Source organism: Anoplolepis gracilipes, chromosome 11, assembly GCF_047496725.1.
Source record: "Anoplolepis gracilipes chromosome 11, ASM4749672v1, whole genome shotgun sequence".
Lineage (NCBI taxonomy): Eukaryota > Metazoa > Arthropoda > Insecta > Hymenoptera > Formicidae > Anoplolepis > Anoplolepis gracilipes.
The window spans coordinates 11,267,694-11,288,659 of NC_132980.1; the positions used below are offsets into that span (position 1 = coordinate 11,267,694).

Genomic DNA, 20,966 nt, shown 5'->3' on the forward strand with positions numbered 1-20,966 from the left:
AACAAAATAAATGGCAGGAAATTTTATCCACTGAACAAGAAGTTTAATATTTATAAATAACACGATTCGATTATATATTTTTTTCCCCTAATTCTGTTGAACTCTCTTTTTAAGTAATCATTTTTCGCAAGAAGTACTCAATTGCCAATACGATTATTTGCGCGTCAAATCAATAGAATACGTGTTTTCTATATGTTTTTTTATAATAATAATAATAATAAAGAAGCATATTTTATTTTTCAAAATATTTAAATTTTCTACACTATATATCTCTCTTAATTATTTTTATTTTATTTAGTAACTTCTCTCTTTTTTCTGTATTTTTACCTTCAAGTTTATTTTTATTTTTTAACTTTATTCCGTTTCACATCTCTTTAATTTAGTACGATCTGTTATGTGTAATTCACTGTAACTATTTTTTTTTATACGTCTGTGACTGTGACTTATACTTTTCTCATAGTTGCTCGGAAGAATGCGGGCACGTTAAAATAAAATATCGTCATATTGTTCGAGTATCTTTCTTACTCGATGTTCGTAATAAGTCAGTTATACAAGCGTAACACGCTTTGACCTCGAAAGAATCCCAAGAAGAATTGACGGCGGATCTCTATGCGCGCGCACGCACATATACACACATGATATATTTGCCCGAGTGAATGCGAATGAACACAACTGATTGTGTCGGCTATGTAAATTGCGTTTAAATAATAAATAATCCGTCAATCGCGCGTAAACGCTATTTTCCCGAGGACGTTGTGTCAATGTACAGCAAATTACTTTTTGCCTCAATAACAAAGCAATATTTTACACGTAACACGTTTTTCGTATATACGCGCTTTACTTGCAAGGCTTCGTAAAACACCGAGATTGTCAGGCTTAGCGAGCTTAGGTTCTGTTGTCTTGCCTTCTCTCGAGAATACAGAGATGTGAGAATTATTACACTAAAGTAGAAAATAAAGTTTCCTATTTTTTGCATAATTAAACGATTATAAAAAAGTCATATTATAAATTATTTGTATTATACTTTTTTAATTTATTATTGTTAGTGAAAAAATGTTTTTTTTTTCTAGAATATTGTTAATATACAATAGTAGGATATTAATTTTTTTTACCTAATTCTGTCTAACTCTTTTTTTTTTTTTTTTTTTTTCAGAAGAAGTTCTCAATTGCCAATACGATTTTTGCGCGTTAAACCAATAGAATACGCGTTTTCTATATGTTTTTATATCTTTTTTTATTTTAAATATCAAAGAAATAATAATAAATAAACATACTATTTTGTCTTTCAAAAAGTATCTAAATTTTATACACTATATATCTCCCTCTTAATTATTTTTGTTTAATAACATCTTTCTTTTTTTGTCTTTTTACGTTCAAATTTATTTATTTTTTTTTAACTTTATCTTGTTTCACATCTCTTTAATTTAGTATGATCTGTTATTATTTATCTTTATTATAACAATTTTTTTGTGTTTGTAATCATGTTGCTACACTTTCTTTAGTTGCGAAAGAATGCAGGCACGTTAAAATAAAATATCGTCATAGAAATGAAAATTTATATTACATGATTTCTAGTGGAAGAAATAAATATTATATTAAAACACTGCAATATAAATCAAACGTAACCTAAATTGAAAATTTATGAGGATTTGTTAAGAGACTGAAGAAAATAAATATAATAACGTAAATGCAGCTGATAGTCACTTATCAATGTTTGATAAGTAGGTACCAGTGATAAGAAATTAAAAATTCATGTAAAAATCTTGATGGAAATATGCAAACGTAGAAAAATAAAGGCTCGTAAAGAATAAAGGCAAACAAAACATATATTTTTATTTATTATACTGATTTGTGAAGAAAAATTATTATAAATAAGTTTAAAAAAAAAATTTTAATTTAGGATATATATAATATATAAAATTTTTATACCTGTATATACCGCGTTATATTTAGTGAATATACAGATATTAGCGGATCTCTTCTCTGTATTATTCTTTCGTCTATAAGTCTATATGTATATAATCCCTTCACTTTACGCGATTGATGGGGTATCTTTCAAAACTTTCCTAGCTTTTTCCTACGAGAGTAATAATGACTGAAGGAGTGTGTTCTCCATCGGACAATGGAGTTTGACATTTCTCCCTTTCCATAGTTATGATACAGTCTAACCGATCGATTGAGCTTTGCTCGCGGCGTACGTGGAAGCTGAGAGCTTGAAGAGTTGTCGACCTTGACCCACTCTCAAATATCCTTGTCTGCTGTCCTCCCCTTCCACGCGTCTTAAAACGCGGTTCCTTAAACGAGAAGCGGATTTGTTGAACGGTTACTTTTATCGAAGATAACGCGATATCACGCACAGCTAATCAATTATTTGATTATCTCTCACGTTACTGTTAACGATCGATTATAAGTATATATACTTTTCCTTTTATACATTCTTAATGTATTTTTTAAGTAAATATTTTCAACTGATTAAACACAATGAAAATAAGAGAGCGAGATAATATTATTTATTTATTAAGCGTTTTATTTACAACAATACAGAGAGAATAGTTTTGTTATCTTATTCAACATCATCCTCGCAATAGTCCCACTCCTCCTCTCGAGATTGAGTCGCAGGTGATAGTGGATTTTTCATCGCAGCCGCCGTGTCAGGTTTTCCGATACCTAAAGTGGTTAGCATTCCTGGCGAGTTTAGAATAAAGATTTGTCATTAATCGACGAACTTGTGTTCTAAATAAAAATTGCGAATTTATTATTAATGACAATAACAGGAAGCTTCGATCTATTACAACTATGTCGAGAATATTTAAAATGTTGTATATTATATTTTTTTTATAATGGATTTTCTTTTTTTCTATATTCTTTTTATACAATTGAAATCTATTTACAAGAATTTTTTTTTTTTGGACGAGCCTTGAATGAAATAGCTTTCATATACATATGTAAAAAGTATGCTGACCTTTCAATTTTGCTGTCATATTCGTGGTTTCTGTATCTTGCTCCTCCTCTGATATCGGCTTCCTTACGCTCTGATAAATCGTGTATCCAATACCAAAGACGTGATTAAATAGAAATTGAGCGGTGCAGAGCACCATAATCACGAGAATAGGTAAACACAGGCTGGTCTCGAAGTCGTCCAGGAACAAATTTACCGATTCCGGCAACAGATCACTGGACATTCTCCTCGCTCAGATAAGTCTCGTTCTCTAGGTTAATTCTCGTACTTAAACTTTTTTCTTTTTTTTTTTTCTTCAGCGATGTTTGAAGTAATTATCGAAGCAATTATGTGGTCGAGGCGATCATCATCGCCTCGTCATTTTTATTTTACAAAGCTATCTTAATCTTACAATTTTATATATCTTTGCTCGAAAATTGAGCCAATGTATCTTGTCAATTTCGTTGCGAAGAGAAGAGATATTCATATGTTCGTAATTCGCTCAAGTGTGAATCTCGCGTCTTGTATTTTTGCATTTACAAGCGAATACAAAGAGAAAATAATTAAAACGAGAAAACAGTTTTCTTTACTTAAAGACAATAACGATAAGAAAGATCAGAATGACAAGTACGTGATAAAGCAATTAAAAGGAAAAAAAAGCATTGTTTAATTTTTCTTATATAAATACGTATTAATGATAAAGTACATTATTTTTTTTTTACTGCGAAATAAATTACATCGGTGACATTACTACGTCATCGATCGGAATAATGTTCAATGATTCTTGCGAGAAAGATTTTTCGTCAAAAGTATCATTTTCAATCTGCTGCAAAATCTCTTTAGATCGCTTCACCTGCGCCACATCACTTAAAATTGATTGAGAAGACGGCAGATCAATGTCGAATTCTCCCTCGGATAAACAATAATCGTGATACTGAAAGGATCTAAAGGATGTTGACGCAGAGGACGTCATTGAATTTAAAGCGATATTTGATCCTAAACTACCACGTGGTAACATTCTCTTCGTCTGCTCTTCCGATTCTCTGACCGATGCCACTTTCTGGCTGATCGTTGTCTCGAAGGACGTGCAAACGTAAAATCGCGGATCAATGGGGATAGGACTTTTGTCAGGGATCGACTGTTCGATAAAGGAATCGGCGGGCGTGAAGATCGGATGGGATAATTGCGACGTGATAGGACTCGGAAATGGCGAATTAACGATCCTCGAATCTTCATCGGTTGTCTCTGGTTGTGACAAGAGTGTCGCGCGATTTACATCAGCCCCGTGAATCGACAGATTTGTCTTACGATTCCTATCACTTTCCACATTTTCCATCGGTTCGTTCTCCGCTCCGCGTTCGCGTTGACTTTTATTTTGTCTCGCTAATTCGGTTAACGACATTGCGTTGGTCGCCGTCGTTGGATTCTCGTTCGACGCAAAGTCTTTCTCCTCCTCGTGTTTCTCACGTTCGCGCGCTATGCTCGTGGATTTTACGGGAATTTGTACCGCTTCCGTAAGCAATTGCTTCTTACGTTTGTCCAGATCCAGTTGCTTCATAATATTTACGATATTTGCGAAAATGAAACAATTGTTCTCCAACAGCGCGCGTAACTGAACGACCGCGTCGTAACACGATTTCTCCCACGACGGGGAGCTCGCAACGGATCCGAGATTATTCTAGAGAAAGAATAAAATATTTCAGCGAGACTTAATAATTTTACAAAAAAAAAAAAAAAAAAATCACAAACAGGCACGGATTCATGATTGACGTTACCTGTGCGGTAGATTGTCGAGACGCGTACTCTCGCGCTTTAGTCGTAACGCATTTCGGTAAAGAGGATACTTCCGCCAAAGAAATGCCATAGTGATCGGTAGGTCCTACTCCGGGGTTCAACTTGTGAGTGTAGATCAGATGTAACTCGTTGGATTCTTCCGATTCCGCAGTTTTTGTCTCGAAACAATGACTGAAATCGTATAGGGTAAACTAGGGTAAGATGGTCATGGGCTGTAATTTTTTTCAATAATCGTTATATAGCGCGCTTTTTTACTCATTATCAAAGATAATCGATATTATTCGAAATAACGATATTGTGAATCTTATATCATATTTTTACTTTTGACTACCTGTAAAGTTTTTCATTTGTCCACTAAAAACTGTTATAACGTCGAATAAATTGCAGTTGAGCTATCGTAATCGACGTTAGACATATTATAAAGATATGTAATTGTTATATGACCTATAATTTTTACTATTTTTTTATAAATATTATGGTCATCTTTTCCTTAAAAGTTCGGTAAGATGGCCAATGCTTATGTTGTACTATGATATTTTGATAATATAAAATTTCTATTAAATATTTTCTTTTTAATTTCGATAATATTACGTAATTTAAGCTTCAGGGAAGATGATACGTCAAACACTATTAAAAAATAACAAAAATAAAAGTACGTTTTTTGCATTTTAAAAAACTATGGCTATCTTATCCGAGTTCACGCTATTATAAAGATATGTAAATTGTTACATGACCTATAATTTTTACTATTTTTTTTATAAATATTATGGTCATCTTTTCCTTAAAAATTGGGTAAGATGGCCAATGCTTATGTTGTACTATGATATTTTGATAATATAAAATTTCTATTAAATATTTTCTTTTTAATTTCGATAATATTACGTAATTTAAGCTTCAGGGAAGATGATATGTCAAACACTATTAAAAAATAACAAAAATAAAAGTACGTTTTTTGCATTTTAAAAAACTATGGCCATCTTACCCGAGTTTACCCTAATAACGGTAACGTGAATTTTTCCTCTTTGCTAAGCGGATGTTATATTTGCACAAAATTTTCACGTACGTTGTCACGTTGTGATACATGTTTCTCAACGCGGTGAGATGCAAAAAGTGCGTCGCGGCAAACGTGAACGCGGCCGTCAGCAATAATTTCTCGCATATTGACCAAGCGATGGCAGAACCTTCCTCGACAGTGGTATGCCTGCAGAGCTCGTCAAGAACCACGAGAGACCTGGGCGTGACGGATTGCAAAATGTATTGCGCCTCCTTCATCTAGAAATGAGCGAGTATAAAATTGTTTATCAATTTGGTCCTTGCATCGAGAGCGTTAATTCTCTCGTCGATCATAGTCAAGCAGCATTAAACACGATTGATATTCAGATTGCTTGAAAACATTATCGTCGTAAAGACACTTTTAATAAAAAAATTAGAAAAAAATATCGAATATAAAATGGTATACTTTCATGTTTCGGTGAGAGACGGATACATTCTTACAAAGAGAATAATTATACGTTTGTCGGACGATTACCTCGAGAACGTAGGCGGACGCATTAAGCTCGGCGTCGTCGCGAGAGCTCATTCTACAAAGTATGCGATTCGCTATGCGAAACGTCGCCTTCGACGCCGGCACGTAAGAACCGATCTGTAATAAATACGTGTAATGAATTAAGAAATATGTTGAATAAAATATGTGTCAGGTTATATCTATAATAAACATCCCGTATAATATATTTAATAACATTCCGTAATAATATACTTGATAAAAAATAACTTTTCATTAACATTCAATGAGATTTAACGTTCAATAAAACATGTAACGTTCAATAAAATTATTTTAATACAAGAAAGAAAATGATTATTTAGCTTTTTTTTGCACAATTTTATCCTTTAACTTTTCTTATTTCAGATTTACAAAACATATTGAGAAATTCGCAGAGTTGTAAGAAAAGCCATTTTTAATATATTTTATCTTACAACTATTAAATATTTGATCTGGAGAAGTTTTGTTGCAATCAAAATTAATTATATATTGCAACTTTGAGCCCTCAAAATGAAGTTGTATTGATTATGATTAATAAGAGATTATATTCATGATTAAATATTACATGCGATTAAAATTAAATATAGATTAAAATTTTGCGAGGAAACATTTTGGGAGACAGCAACTGTATTTTTTACATATGTATATAAAAAATATTTAATTTGCAAAATTAATAAATAAATCGATAAAAATGATATAAAAACATTAACGATCCGATAAGCATACTGCATCAATTGAAAAGCAAATAAGTTACCTGTGCCATGATTTGAAGTAGAATGATCTGTTTCAGGTACGTGGACTTGCCGCTCATGTTTGGCCCAGTTATCAGATGAAAATTGTACGCAATCGAAGCATCCTGTGTGTCAGAAAAGGAAAGAAAGATAGATTTGTCACGTGGATGATTCATTTCAACACTTACCACATCGTTGGCTACAGGGAGGTCCCTGTTAAATAACTCCATAATAGGATGAAACGAGTTTACCAGCTCCAACTTTGTCCCGAACGACGGTCTCACGTATTCCGGATTACTGCTGATTTGTGCCAACGACAGTATCAAGTCTAATTCCGCTACGTCGGCGCTCAATTGAAACAAGCAGCCAACATGCTGTCTTATGTCCTCCAGTAAATTAGTCAACAATCTATAAATCGTTATTATTTATTAATATATACGGTAATATAGGGAGATTCTTAACGATCAACACTCACGTGTTACTCATCACATAAATCTCCTCGCAAGCAGTCTTGCACTGTTTGTTTAACGTTAATAACGCTGTTGTGGTCATCGTAAATGTTCTCCTGTTCTTTCGCGCCTACGGATGTAGTAAATAAGGGAATGTTGGAGATACAATTAAATTTCGTAAACGATATCAACGATAAATTACCTGAATAAATTCCGCTGGCAAGTTCGAGATAATCATGCTCACATTTTGCGGTATCGCAACGTTTATATGATAGCCCAAGTTTGCATTATATTCCAAAGATAATGGAAGCTTGTATTTCACAGCTAATTGCTCTACCATATCTATTAAATGAATCAAGTGAGAAATATATATTATTTCGAGTAAAATATTTTAATATATTTATATATATATATATGTATACTTTTCATGTCGCTGATTAATTCACAGTAAATTTGCCGGGCAACGTCCAACAGTTCGTTAATATCAGCTTTTATAGCGAAGCATCGTTGCATACTCAGGGAAGTGCATCCCTTCACGAATCTCGCGTCCGCGTGTATCAATGTCAAAATTTTATCCTTCATAACTCGAAATTCTGAATTTCCTAAATTCTGCAGGTTTGAGGAAAAAATTAGTGAAAATATATGAATAATATTATTATTTAAATTATAAAATTAATTTGAATTTAATTTAATTTAATTTAATTATATGAATAATTACAAGAGATTTGTTAAAAAAAGTAATATTAATAAATCTTAGATAAGAACACAGCACCTTTCGCATTTTCGCGAAAAACAGATGAGTACCGGTTGCGAGGATCGCTTCCAGTTCCGGAACAATGTCCAGACAGCTCTTTAAGAGCAGTGCATAGTTTAGGTTTCGCTCCGCGTTTTGTATATCGTTGACGTGTAAAGGTTTAATCGCTAACGTCAGCAAACGATCCGTGCCGAAGAGGCGTTGTACCACCGGCTGTAAAATACAGATTTCGCATAACCGTTCCCTTTTTAGTTGCAATCCGTTATACCTGAAGACTGGTGCATAGAGAAGGATTGGCCACCAATTCCGCTACGCAGGACTGACGTTCCAGGATCAGACGTTCGTCGCAGCTGGGCTGGAGGATGGAGGCCCGCAGGAGTCTTCTACCCATCGGAGTTAGGCAGCGGTCCATTGTGCCCAGCAGACTGATGATGGTATGCTTGGACTGCGAGACGACCAGCTCCAGACTCCGTGCGCTCTCGATATCTGCACAAATATCTGTCACTGTGTGTAGTTTACCGCGAGAAAGATTGTCGTCTTTCTCATCGCAACATCATGTATGATACACGATAAAAAATAATTAAAATTTTAAATTATTTAAGGAAATGTGTATGCACATTTTTAAATAACTTGCCAATCATTGTGGTATTCGGTGATCCTTGAAAGTCTATTCGCATCGATCTCGGAGCATAAACCATATGTTGAACGTATTCCACGTATTTTAGCAACGCGGCGGCTGCAGCCAAAGCGTAATACCTGAACAGAACGGGTCAAATAAAGCGTTTTCTCTCTCTTTCTAATTGTACCTTCCCTATTTATATGATGTGTATGATCAATTTTTAAACGTTACTTTTGTTTTACTATCAATTCCACGGTCGAGTACTCTTTGGCGCATAGAGTTCGCACGCGTTCCATGCCAGTCGACTCGTTGAAGTGTATTCGTGAAATCGGTGTGATGTTGAGAGCATTGAATTTCTCTTTGATCGATTTGTACAATTTATTCCCGCGACGCTCGCACATTGTTTCGGGCATCAATATCTTTAAAAGTAAAAAATATTACGGGAAATCTTTTTTATAGAATATTGCTTTTTTCTATCGGATTAATTTTATTAGAATCAAAATTAAAATTTTATTATATCAAAATTTTATTATATCCTTCTAACTCCTCTTTTTTAGTTAACTTAATTTTTTCATATTTATTTTATAATTATTAAATATATTATTGCGGTATTAAATAATATAATATTTTATTATTAAATAAAAATAACATTTATAAATTTATTAATAAAATTTAATAAAATTACTCGAATTTAATTTTTAACGAACTACTCTAGTGCGATAAAATTAAATTTTTTTAAAAGAGTTTTTACTCTTTTCTATTAAAAAATAATAATTAATATATAAATAAATGAAATAAATATAGTATCAAAAGTGCACGCGAAATTGTTGAATATTATGAATACAGTGATAAAATTAGTTTATATAATTATTTAAATATTATTTAAATAATAATAATAATGCCTACTTCTATCGGATCGAGAATGTTAATTTTCGTCAAGGTATTCACGTATGTTTGGCAATCGCTAATTTGACAGAGGATCAAGTATGGGTATTGAAGATCTATCGCTGCCAAGCCAACTTCGTTCCTGGCGTCTCCTCGGCCAGCTGTTAACGCTATCACAAATATATATCTGTGAATAAGATAGAGCATATTCCTCTAGTTTTATTATTTAACTTTTGCTTACCAATCACCACCCAAGAGTCTGCATTACTGGATGTGCCGTACGGCGTCGATTTCGGATTAATCGACCTAATAGATATTGAGAAATTACATTTTTTTGTATCTATACGAGCATGCAAGAATAATATCAGAAATAAAATTATATGGACTGCTTTTAGAAACTGGAGCTACTGTTAATTATAATCTCTTTTTTAATCAAAGTTTTGGAAAAAGTAATATAAAAGTTAATGATGTCTAATTTTTTATAACAACCTCCGAAATAAAATTGCACTTTTTTTAATGGAATTATATGGAAAAAAATTAATAGCTAACGAGAGATGTAACAAATACATTTTATATTCTAACAAGATTTTAAAATTATCTTGTAAAACAAAAACAGCAGAATCGCAGGCACTCACCCTATACTTCGAGATGTACTCGGCAGGTATGATGACGTAGAGACGCAGTTCTCTCTGCGATTGTGTCTTGGGGTCTTTGAATTCGCGGGTCCGGAGCTCGTCGGGACTCTGGTGAAGCCAGAACCGAATTCTACATTCGAGGGTGCGGAAGAAAGAATGCAATCAAAAGCGTGAGAATTGTTTCGTTAACAAAAATGGACGAAAATCACAAAGTCGATTTTGATCGAACAACTTTATCGTCGAAAACCGGCAATGAGAGAAAATACATTTTTTTTTTTTTCTTTAAGAATATTATCTCGCAAATATATATATATTTTTTTTCAATGAATTTCGTTAAAATATATCGCGCAAAATTTCAACTCTTCGTCGGCAACCGGTGTTAATTCTTGCAAAACATTACTTACGATATTTAGGAAAAATGTTTACCACGCGTTGTGCATTCGGTATAGATCTTCCTCTCGTGTAAGCGCGTCGTCCTCTCGGTGGAGCGGCCTGTGTTACATTCATTTTTTTTTTTATAAAACAAAGAGGCAAACAAGTCTCGATAAGTCTTTGCGACTTTACGGCAATTTTGCGTTTAAACGCAGAAAAATCGTGTGAATTTGCCCGCTAAATACAAATCAAATATCACGTGACAATTCGGTTTGAAGTTTAAATCATGTTAGACAGGGGTATAAAATAAACACATTCAACATCTCTGGTAGTAATATATTTATTTACAATTTTGTCAATGTGTGTGTTCTCTTACGCACATTTACTTGGGATTAATAATAAATAACACGATCACAATCACTATTCCTTCCGAAATAAATATCGCTCTTTGTATCGTCGTTCCTTAGAATTTAGTTACATTTGTATTTACAAGCATCTCAATAATGAAATCGATTGTCTCTGCTACTTTAGATTCCTCCATTCGCGCCACAGCACAACTATAATATATATATATATATATATATATATATATATATGTGTGTGTAAAGTTTGTGTAAAATTTATCATCTATATTGAATCGCACCTCAAAACAGAATAATGCGCGATATACATAGAGTACATACGATAATTCGCGCGGCAAATTTTGCAGTATTGTATATTTACACATTAATCTTCCAAAACACACGTAAAAATCAACGTGAAATATATTGCGCCGATCCCGCGAGAGAGAATATCAATCTTTTATATGTATATATTAATGATAAATTAATTGTAATTAATATATATATATATATATATATCTTGTATAATTTTCCTACGTCACATTCGTGGATGTACTGTGTAATTGTAACCGCGAGTGTTAATTTCCGGTTTGATCAGACCTGTGGTGCCTGATATTCTCGCTTATCGGTAGTTCTAATGTAACCGCACTAACCGCTAGACGCAAATTACAAGAATAAACGGAAGCAAAGAGAGTCTGCGAATACAAATAATATTAACGATACACATAAGAGGCCCACAACAAGCGTTTGAGAGAATACCTTCAAGTATATAATTTTACAGCAATACACAAAAGGGAATATATACGTATTTTTTTTTTTTTTTTTTTCTTTGCACCGCTAGAAATATTATTCTCGTAACGGGGCATAGTGAGAAATTTGACAGATCTAAGAAGAACAACAGACTCTCTGTTATCTCTGTGTTGGACATAATTTTATCTATCTTAGAGCGGACAAATTTCTCATTATACAAGAGGCACCGAGTACACATACATTAATTAACGGCACCACGCCTCGTCCTTTACTTATCGCGATAAAATTTACAATGCCGCAACAGTGGTCTTAAAACGACGATCATTAATATAATATTGATCACAATGCACATGAAAAATGCACATACATGCGGGCGTGTATAAGCACATGTGTATATATATAATCCTTACTTCGTATTGTTATTTTTGGCACCTTCTAACTGTACAGGTGGGTCAGTGTGTATCTTCGATAAGTTTATTAATATGTAAAAGTGTTTTAAAAAATCTGAAAAAATGTATATACCTTCTTTGAACATTTTAAATAAAGACTAAAATAATAAATTTGAAAAATAATTTACTTAAACATATTTTATGATTATTTATTTTCGAGAAATTGACGTGTTGTTAGAAAAATCACAGACAAAAATGATCAATCAGTACAAAAAGTAAGGGATATATATATATATATGTATACATATACGCGTACGCACGCACGCATGCATCTGTAGCACGCGATATGTGTACATCGATAGACGCGAGATCGATCAAGAGTTATCACATCGTGGACTTTTCATCATCGGAGAGTTTGCAGTAAAAAATGTCTTAACACTACGAATGCTAGCTTTCGAAAAACTTTCAAATGCGCTGATCGCTCGCGACGACAATGCTGAGAAACGTACAATTTTTACCTCAACAATTTTTTTTTCTTCTATCTCTATCGCACACCTGTTAAAAATAATACATTTCTCACGTGTACGAGGATCGAGCAGAGTACCGCACGCGTGCAAAGAATATCCACGCGACGATGTAAAGTGATTATTAAAATATAAATTTAAAGACAGACAATATATATATATATATTTATATAGAGTTACCTTATATAGATACTTAATATTCAATCGACTCTTATACATAATTCCGCATTATACATATATCTTATGTACAAAAGATGTCACAATCACAAATCACAAGTATGATAATACGTATATAATTGACACGATGCAAATACCACATGCAATTAAAATCGCTAAAATAACTTTCTTACGTTTCTCCAATGCAACCTGGCGCTTACTATTTCCGTTAGATCGGCAAAGAGTGTCCTTATCTTTTTCTCTACAATAAATTCTTATGCAATAGAGCAATTTTCACGATCGTTGCAACGATCCTCGTATTGTACATTAATCTAACTCGATGGTCAAAACATCGCTGTAGAAGACGACAAGTCTAGCTCCTTTTCATATTCAATTCATTCTAATTGTTGTGAAACAAATTGTCGATAACGATTCATGATGGCTCTTTGGCACGTTGAAGAATGACAATGATGAATCATGTCGGCAAACGAGAATTCAAACAATTATCCAAATATTGTTATAATGATATTTTTATATACGAGATGTATAAACTTGATATGATTCAGGGATATATAATAAACCGGTACAGATATTAAAAATGACGGCAGATAGAGCAATGGCGCTGCGTGTATTATTCAGAGATGAATATAGAAAATATCGAATAATTTATTCAAGCATATGTTATACGTGACTCTCGAGAGGCACCTTGAAGACCTTGGACGCGATATTTGCGTCCGGCAACGACTGCGGCCGCGCGGCGTTCGTCACGTTGAAGACAACGTTGCTAGGTCCGCGAAAGCTCACCTCGATCAAGAAGCTTGTGTCGGCCATGCCAACGCGATTGGCGCTCAGATCGGGCGAGCTGGTTCTGAGCTGGCTCTTCTTCGGTCTGTAGTCGCTTCTGATGATCCTCTCCGCTTCGGACTGCAGTTTATTATCGAGCCAGTGCACCTTGTCAAAGTCCTTAGTCCCACCGACCGTGTGTCTCCGTTTGATCGATCGTTCTGACATTCCGTTCTTTCGTTTCAGCTTCGTGGCGCTCTCCTTCCGCACCGATTGTCGTCGCTTGCTGATATTGCATTCGGTCTTCTCGGTCTTTGTCAGTGATTCGGAGCGTTTCAGCCTGCTGCCCGGTGACTCCGATCTGTCACCGGAATGTTTGTTCAGACTCTCGGACCGTTTAAGCAGCGACGGTCTTTCGGTCGAGTGCTTGTTTAGGCTCTCCGATCTTTTTAATCGGGAGCATGTGTTCTCGGATGTTCTCTTGTTTAATGATTCTGATCGTTTCAGGCGGGATCTCACTTCGGAGCTCGTCAGGCTCTCAAATTTTTTCAGTTTGTTCGAATAACTGGAATCTCCGCTCTCGTAATGATGACTCTTGGTGTCCAATTTTCCATCGACGTCATTGTTCTCCGAGTGAAGGCTCTTCTCGCTCGCTGATTCATAACGTCTTGGATTTCCCGTGCGCGAATAATCTTCCTCCTTGTCCGTATCTCTCCGATCGTCCTCGTCCTTCTCGCTCGAATCCAGAGCTTTTTCCGTCACCGTCTTCTCCGTGCCGTGATTTGTGTCCGATCTCTGCTTATCGTTATTCGGCGTAATCGACTCCGAAGAATGCGGGGTATCGTCAGTCACCGTAGAATCGGTATCTTTCTCGGGAGCATCCTAGAGTAAATGGAGAGGAAAACGATAAATATAAGTTATATCAGTATTTTTTTTATTTATAACAAATGCGTTTTAATTTATTCAAAATATGCGATATTATCTAGTATGTTGTTTAGATGAAAGTTTATTATCTGAAAAAATACCTCCTATTTATATATTCTCTCTGACAATACCCAGGTAGGAAGCACATGTCATATTAACGTCGAAGACTGGTCATTTCTAGTTCAATGACGTCACGTGACTAAATAATGTCTAATTTAAAATGTCTTTTTTGTGACGTCTTAATGATGTTGTAAAAAAACGTCATAATATCGTGATTCTTAAGTCATTATTATAAATCGCCCAAGTATTACTATTTTTTAACTAAAAATTCATTTAATTTTTTATAATATCTTAAATTATTAAAACAATTTGGTGTATAATTTTAATATTCACGATTCTCTGTATCTCAGGGTATGTGACATTAGTCTGTCATTTTTCCGTCATTACATCGCGTCATATTTGGTTCGAATTGACCATATTTTCACGTTAAAATGTCGTGTGCTTGCTACCTGGGTAGCTTGAAATATGCGAGAGAGACTTTATTGAACAATCTATGATCGTGATATTAAGACACTTACATCCTTCAGGCGGGAGATGTGGCACTTGTCGAGCGATTTATGAAGGCTGGGATCACGATAGGCTTCCGCAGATGGATATCGAAACTTTGGGGATGCGCTCGGCTTTAGCTCCCGCTCCGCGGAGGTGCCGTTCTTATTACGAGACACGGATTCCAGAGGAGGTTGCGCTTGAGTCGACGATTGATTGACGAGAGACCTCCATTTGCGATCGAATGTGGTTGTGAGACTGGTTAGAAGGTCGCTACCTGTAAAATTCATCGTGTTAATAAGAAGGCGAGATACGCGCGTGAAAACACACACGAGACGCACAAACTTGTACGAGTACAAAGGAAAAAAAAAAAAAGAAAAACACTCAAAGCACCGCGAATTGTGTTATCTGCTCGTTATTGTAATAATTTGTGATATATACGATCACTAAATAAGGTGAACAAAAAGTGTATGCCTTCTTTCTTTTCGTTTATCGCAGCTGGTGATATATATGTACATCTTGCGTGAGTGCATTCCTGCAAAAAAAAAAATCGTCGCGAAATCAGATTGTAGTTGAAAATAATCCATAACAATAATAATGAGCGTCGAAATGCATTCTGTCGACGTAAAGCGAGCGCGATTATCGCAAGAGAATTAATTAATATGTTATTGTATCTTTATTCTTATCAGAGAGAGAGAGAGAGAGAGAGAGAGAGAGAGAGGGAGAGCATCGTCGCCATCGCTATCGTCGTTACAACTCGGTTTTATCGTCGTTGTTAATAAAAGTTGTCATTGTTTCGCCAGCTGTATACAGTATACATCATGACAATTGCAATAACAATGTAATTAGCAATGTCTTCTTTCTTGCGCTGAAGCGTAGTAGGAACAAAAAAAACATGGTATTCTCCAGATCGGAAAAGAAAATAAAACAAGTTACGTCACTTGTACAAAAATCATCACACAAAAGCACACATTACATACGTAAATGATATTAAAATTATATCCTTAAACATATACCTAAAGAAATTACTAGAAAAACATTTAAATACTAATTAAAAATTAAAAATAAAATCGCCGAGTAACTGGTTTATTAATGCTGTTTTAAAGCAGAAGAGATGACACATTTCTGTAAAAATATTCTTCGTTCTTGAGAAATATTGTATCGTACAAGAATTTCGCAATTATAGTGACAATATTAGAAGATTGATCGAGCCACGCTCATAAACGTCCAAGCGCGAAATTACAAGAAAAATAACACGAAGAAGAAACGACATTGTCGTCTCTACCTACGAGACGAAGCAAAAAAGAAAAAGAAAAGAAAAAAAAAAAAAAAAAAAACTCCTCCAGCGTTCGTTGCGCGCGTAAAAGCCAGTCAAGATTCTCCTCCAAGATGACGATCGTGATACATGTAAAATATTAACGAAGCAGATTGCGTGATCGTTGGACGCGAAAGATGCATATATACGTGACACGCACAGAGGCAAACGTTAGTCGAAGGGAAAAAACGTAACAACATACACAACGCGTGGCGTGCTTAGTGGTGGCATGTAATGTATATAAAACTAAAAGAGCGTGTATGTAAAAGCCATTCGGTTTGAGCCAGCCAGCTGGTGAGTCAACTGGTCGAGCATCTCGGATGCTGGAGGCGGATCCGCCAGACTTCTGATCTGGCAAGAGAGCCTGACGTGGAATTTACCTCGGAGGAATCGGTTTAGAGTCTTGGCGGTGGCTGGTTCGTCTGACGATCGCGAGTCGTCTCCTGTGCACGATGCCGATGATGATGCGGCAGCTGTTGCTGTAGACGCGACAACAGTTGCCAGCGGTGCGGCTGCTGCTGCTGCTGCGGTTGTCGCTGCTGTTGGCACTGACACGGGCATGGACATCGGCATGGGCATCGGGACCGCTGCGACTGGCACTGGCATTGACATTGGCGACTGGGCCGGTGTCTTCGGGACGGCGGGACTACCGGGACCTGCGGTACCGTATAGGTGGGACGATATGTACCACCAAAAACCCGGGCTCGCTGTGTGCCTACACGTGGTATTCAACCATTTCGTACCGTCATTCATTCATGTCAACGCAACGCTCACGTTGCGGCCGGCGCGGCAACTTTTTCGTCTTCCTCATGTCTTCCTCCTTTGCGTCTGGACCCACCGTATGTATATATATATCTCGCTGCGTCTCTTTCTTTCTTTCTTTCTTTCTTTCTTTCTTTCTCTTTATCCGAATACTCTATATTCTCTCGAACCGATTAGCCACCGATTGATCGCTGCGCGAATCCAGTATGCTCGATGAAAATTTAAGTATATATCGCCCGACAGAGAAACTGACCGGACGTAACGAAAGGAAGGAAAATGAAACGAAAGAAAAAAAGAGAAGAAAAGCGGATTGAGAGTGAGAAGAATCGAATTTTCAAGATCAACATCCATTTCTCAGCCGTGACTGAGAACGCGCGACGGATTAATCGACCCTGTCCAAGGATCCTCGGAAAGAACATATTTACTATATATATATATATATATATTCGTATTCCTTTCGGGCGTGTCTGATCGCAAAGACGTAGACTGAGGCGGCAGAGAGCAATCAGTTTTATATAATTAAAAAAGCCACAAGATTAATCAGCAATAGAAGCGATCGTTATAACGATTAAAGAACAGCCAGGCAGACGAGCAGACAGGTGTAATTCGGCGATACACACGTGTGACAAGAAAGTGCGAAGACTAAACGTACTTTCAGACTAACAGCAAGAGCCCCATCGAAACATTGAATACGATGGTCGTAAAAAAAAAAGAAGAAATAAGAAAAGAAAACTTATTATTTAAAAAAATCATTTATGACACGAGGTAACGTGTGTGTAAACGTGATTCCTCTAAAGATAATTCGTATCATCTTCGTAAAGGCAAGCAGTGATTGAAGAATCCATTCGCAGCGCTCGCGACAGATTTTCGAAGGAAAACATGCATGCGACGAGAGAGAGTTGTCAGATAATCGGCGTCAAAGGAACGTTTCCGATACTTTTCTTTCAAGTAATTTTTGCGAAGCAAAAATCCGAGATATCTAGTAAGAGATCTTGTTTCCTCGAGGATATCCTCGTTAATCCTCGGAAAACATATTTTCTTATTAGATACTTATATACAAATGCATTAAAAAAAGAAGCGTGTCGACCGTACGTTTACGAGGAAAAATCACTGAAGAAGCCAATCTGTGTGAAATATATGTGCTCTTCTTAATGTCGAAAGCCGAAGACTGGCGCATGCAGCACATGAAAACAATGTAAAAATAAAGGATCGGCCCCAAGAGACGTGTCATGTATATAACTCTGACAAATACGTATACAGGGTGTCCCATTTTAAGTGTGTACCTCAAAAAAGTACCCTATAAAAAAAGTTATTCGGGGTGCACACCTAAAATGAGACACCCTGTATATACATATATATATATATATATATATATATATATATATATTTTTTTTTTTAAATTTTATTCTCTCTTTCTCTTTGTGACCGATCCTTCTTGCGCTTGATCGCAAATACGAGATATAGTATCTTCTAAAATTAAATCTGCTTTCATTGCAAGAAGCCTGGTGTGTCTCGTGGACGTGTTTGCACTAAAATCGACTACGTTCCGCGTAATGGTAATATCGCTAACGCAATGTAAGAAATAAATGGAAACTTCCGAGCAATGACGATGTAACTTCGTAACACAAGTATATATAATTAAAAGTCGTATCATAATTCGAAGAAAAAAAAAAAAAAAAAGAAAAAGAAATCACTTGAAGCAAAAATAAGAAGGAAGAATGTACCTAGAAAGCTTTTTGTTAATAGTGAGTATCTTCTGTGTCCACTGCAGAAAACAAGATCCTGCTACACTCACCGATCGTCAGAAGCGATATTACACAGAGAAAAGAATAAGAGAGGATATGAATAGAGACAGATACATAATACACTTTGTAATTGTACAAGTGGACGAGAGATAGGAATTGGAATAGATTCAAACCGGAAAACGTTTTTCAAGAATTCTTGAGTAAATTTGCGCGAGAAATGTTGAAAGAACAGCAACCGAATTTGCCTTTCTAGTATATCGCTATTCTTTAGACAATTTTTATATACATGACGTACATGTACGACATGTACATGATATATGACACGTAGGTCTTGATCCCTTGAACTCTGCGATTATCAGCATCGTTTCACGCATACGCGTCAATTATCTAGTTTTGCCAAATAACGTGTACAAGAAAATCGCGTATCGTACAACGCTTCACATTTTTATCGCAATGTACGACCGTTGGAATATATTGACAGCAAAATATTCGCTTTGGTATCAAGTGCATATAACGAGGACTCGGAATAACGACATCGCAAAAGTGGAATTATAAAGGAATGGAATACTAACCATCATCCGAGCCGTCGCCAGGAACACCTCGCTGTTGCTGCGACGGTGACGGAGAGGACTGTGAGAGATTATGAACCTCGTGTAAAGAATCCAGACTCCCATATCGAACTGGTGGTAAACAGATCGATTCCGTCGACGGCTGTAACGTTAATAAATTCATATAAATAAGCAGGATCGAGCAGAGGGCAAGTCTTTCGAATAACAAAATAACATGTGAGTCAATATTTGTAGAATAGAAAGAACGAGATACTCTATCTACTTTGAATATCACGTACATATACGGAAAACTTGACTTATGCGTTAACATCTCATTGTTAGTCAAATGTAAATTCGAATCAGCTTACGTCTTTGTCCGTCTTGAACTTCTTGATGACACCGTTATTCATCTTCTCCCCCAACACGTTAGTCAACTGATTAGTCGCTTGCGCTTTTTGATGCGTCGTGGATTGCTGTTGCACAGCTATCGACAGTGGGGGCCTCGTGGTTGATCGCGACCTGGTTTGCGATCTCTCTGACAGGTCCAGCAACGATTCATCGGCGAGTCTTTCGTTCAGACTGGATAGACGTTCCGACAGCAGACTCGATGATACTGTTGTGTCGACTATGCTGTCGAGCAGATCGTCGTTCTCCATCTCTCGTTTCGCCAATTGCCACTCTATCTCGATCCTTCGTTTTTCCTCCTCTCGCTTCTCCGCTTCGAGCCGCTGTCGATATTGATCCCGCTGTAGCATCGCTTTCGTCTCTTCCTCGAATCTCCGCACTCTCTCTTGCGTGGTCGCGCTCAAACCGGTGTACGTCAGGATCGCTATTTCGTCGTTGCTCTGCCTTGTCTGATTAGATTCGCTGGATGCAGTGGAATCGGTTTCCGCCGAATTTGGACCAGTCTCGCTCGACAGTCTCGAAGAGTCCACAGACGGCGGTGCAGATTGATTTGCGTACTTGGAACGATTCAATGAAGACACTCCATTATTCGACGAACCGATATTATTAGAATCAACCGACAGAGATCTATCAGAACGATCCGATTGATTTGATTGATGATTCTTGCTCTCGTGCATTTGTACAATTTCACTGACGGAACACTGCCTCTCGTTCAAAGCCATGCTCTGCCGAATCGTTGGCAAATTCTCCGATTCTTGTTTCGATTTGCCCTAAATTAATACAAGTTTGATTTTAATCTCTCGTTTGATGAAAAAGTTAGAATCAGTAACTAACCTTATCGCCCTCATGTTCACCGTTATCGATTTCGTCCTGATTCTTTCGTCTTCTTTGAATCTTTTTGTTAGCTGCAGATATGATTGATGACACAATGTCTCTTGCGGATGCCATGTCGCGTATGCCTGTTTTATCGCAATAAAGAAGATGAATGCACTGCTATTGCCAATAAAATGTGTAGTAAGCTAAATTATTATCTATCAAAAGCGCCAACAAATATCCAAATA

General features: G+C 36.1%; 3 protein-coding genes and 1 long non-coding RNA gene across 17 annotated transcripts in view; 1 reads left to right on the top strand and 3 right to left on the bottom strand.

The window, feature by feature from the left end:
* Positions 1-8,850, top strand: part of LOC140670786 (uncharacterized) — a 30,069-nt gene extending 21,219 nt beyond the window's left edge. For all 5 annotated transcript variants that reach the window (XR_012047623.1, XR_012047621.1, XR_012047622.1 and 2 more), the window contains exons 3-4: positions 7,063-7,394; positions 8,459-8,850. This is a non-coding gene — a long non-coding RNA (uncharacterized lncRNA). The remainder of the gene's footprint in view (positions 1-7,062; positions 7,395-8,458) is intronic.
* LOC140670783 (uncharacterized) lies at positions 2,530-3,182 on the bottom strand. The gene is made up of 2 exons (XM_072901531.1): positions 2,963-3,182; positions 2,530-2,685 (listed from the first exon to the last, which is right to left on the bottom strand). The coding sequence occupies exons 1-2, from the start codon at positions 3,180-3,182 to the stop codon at positions 2,564-2,566; spliced, it is 342 nt and encodes a 113-aa protein (XP_072757632.1). The 3' UTR covers positions 2,530-2,563.
* Positions 3,577-10,914, bottom strand: LOC140670784 (mutS protein homolog 4). Its single transcript, XM_072901533.1, has 16 exons — positions 10,750-10,914; positions 10,346-10,475; positions 9,952-10,016; positions 9,732-9,880; positions 9,057-9,244; positions 8,841-8,962; positions 8,475-8,692; positions 8,225-8,419; positions 7,875-8,061; positions 7,655-7,794; positions 7,479-7,582; positions 7,027-7,411; positions 6,261-6,374; positions 5,796-6,004; positions 4,714-4,903; positions 3,577-4,616 (listed from the first exon to the last, which is right to left on the bottom strand). Exons 1-16 carry the CDS (start codon positions 10,850-10,852, stop codon positions 3,672-3,674), a joined length of 3,444 nt encoding a protein of 1,147 aa, XP_072757634.1. The 5' UTR covers positions 10,853-10,914; the 3' UTR covers positions 3,577-3,671.
* Positions 10,915-11,041: 127 nt separating this feature from the next.
* The window catches only part of Rhogap19d (Rho GTPase activating protein at 19D), a 32,627-nt gene continuing 22,702 nt past the window's right edge, over positions 11,042-20,966 (bottom strand). For 4 of the 10 annotated variants that reach the window (XM_072901506.1, XM_072901507.1, XM_072901505.1 and 1 more), the window contains 7 exons: positions 20,740-20,864; positions 19,869-20,675; positions 19,525-19,663; positions 18,932-18,992; positions 16,826-17,160; positions 15,163-15,407; positions 11,042-14,542 (listed from right to left, as the gene is read on the bottom strand). In XM_072901506.1, coding sequence (XP_072757607.1) covers positions 13,559-14,542; positions 15,163-15,407; positions 16,826-17,160; positions 18,932-18,992; positions 19,525-19,663; positions 19,869-20,675; positions 20,740-20,864 — 2,696 coding nt within the window. In that variant the 3' untranslated portion in view covers positions 11,042-13,558. Of the gene's footprint in view, positions 14,543-15,162; positions 15,408-15,604; positions 15,666-16,825; positions 17,161-18,931; positions 18,993-19,524; positions 19,664-19,868; positions 20,676-20,739; positions 20,865-20,966 lie in introns of those variants that run through there. The other 6 variants (XM_072901508.1, XM_072901510.1, XM_072901511.1 and 3 more) reach the window with 6 other exon arrangements.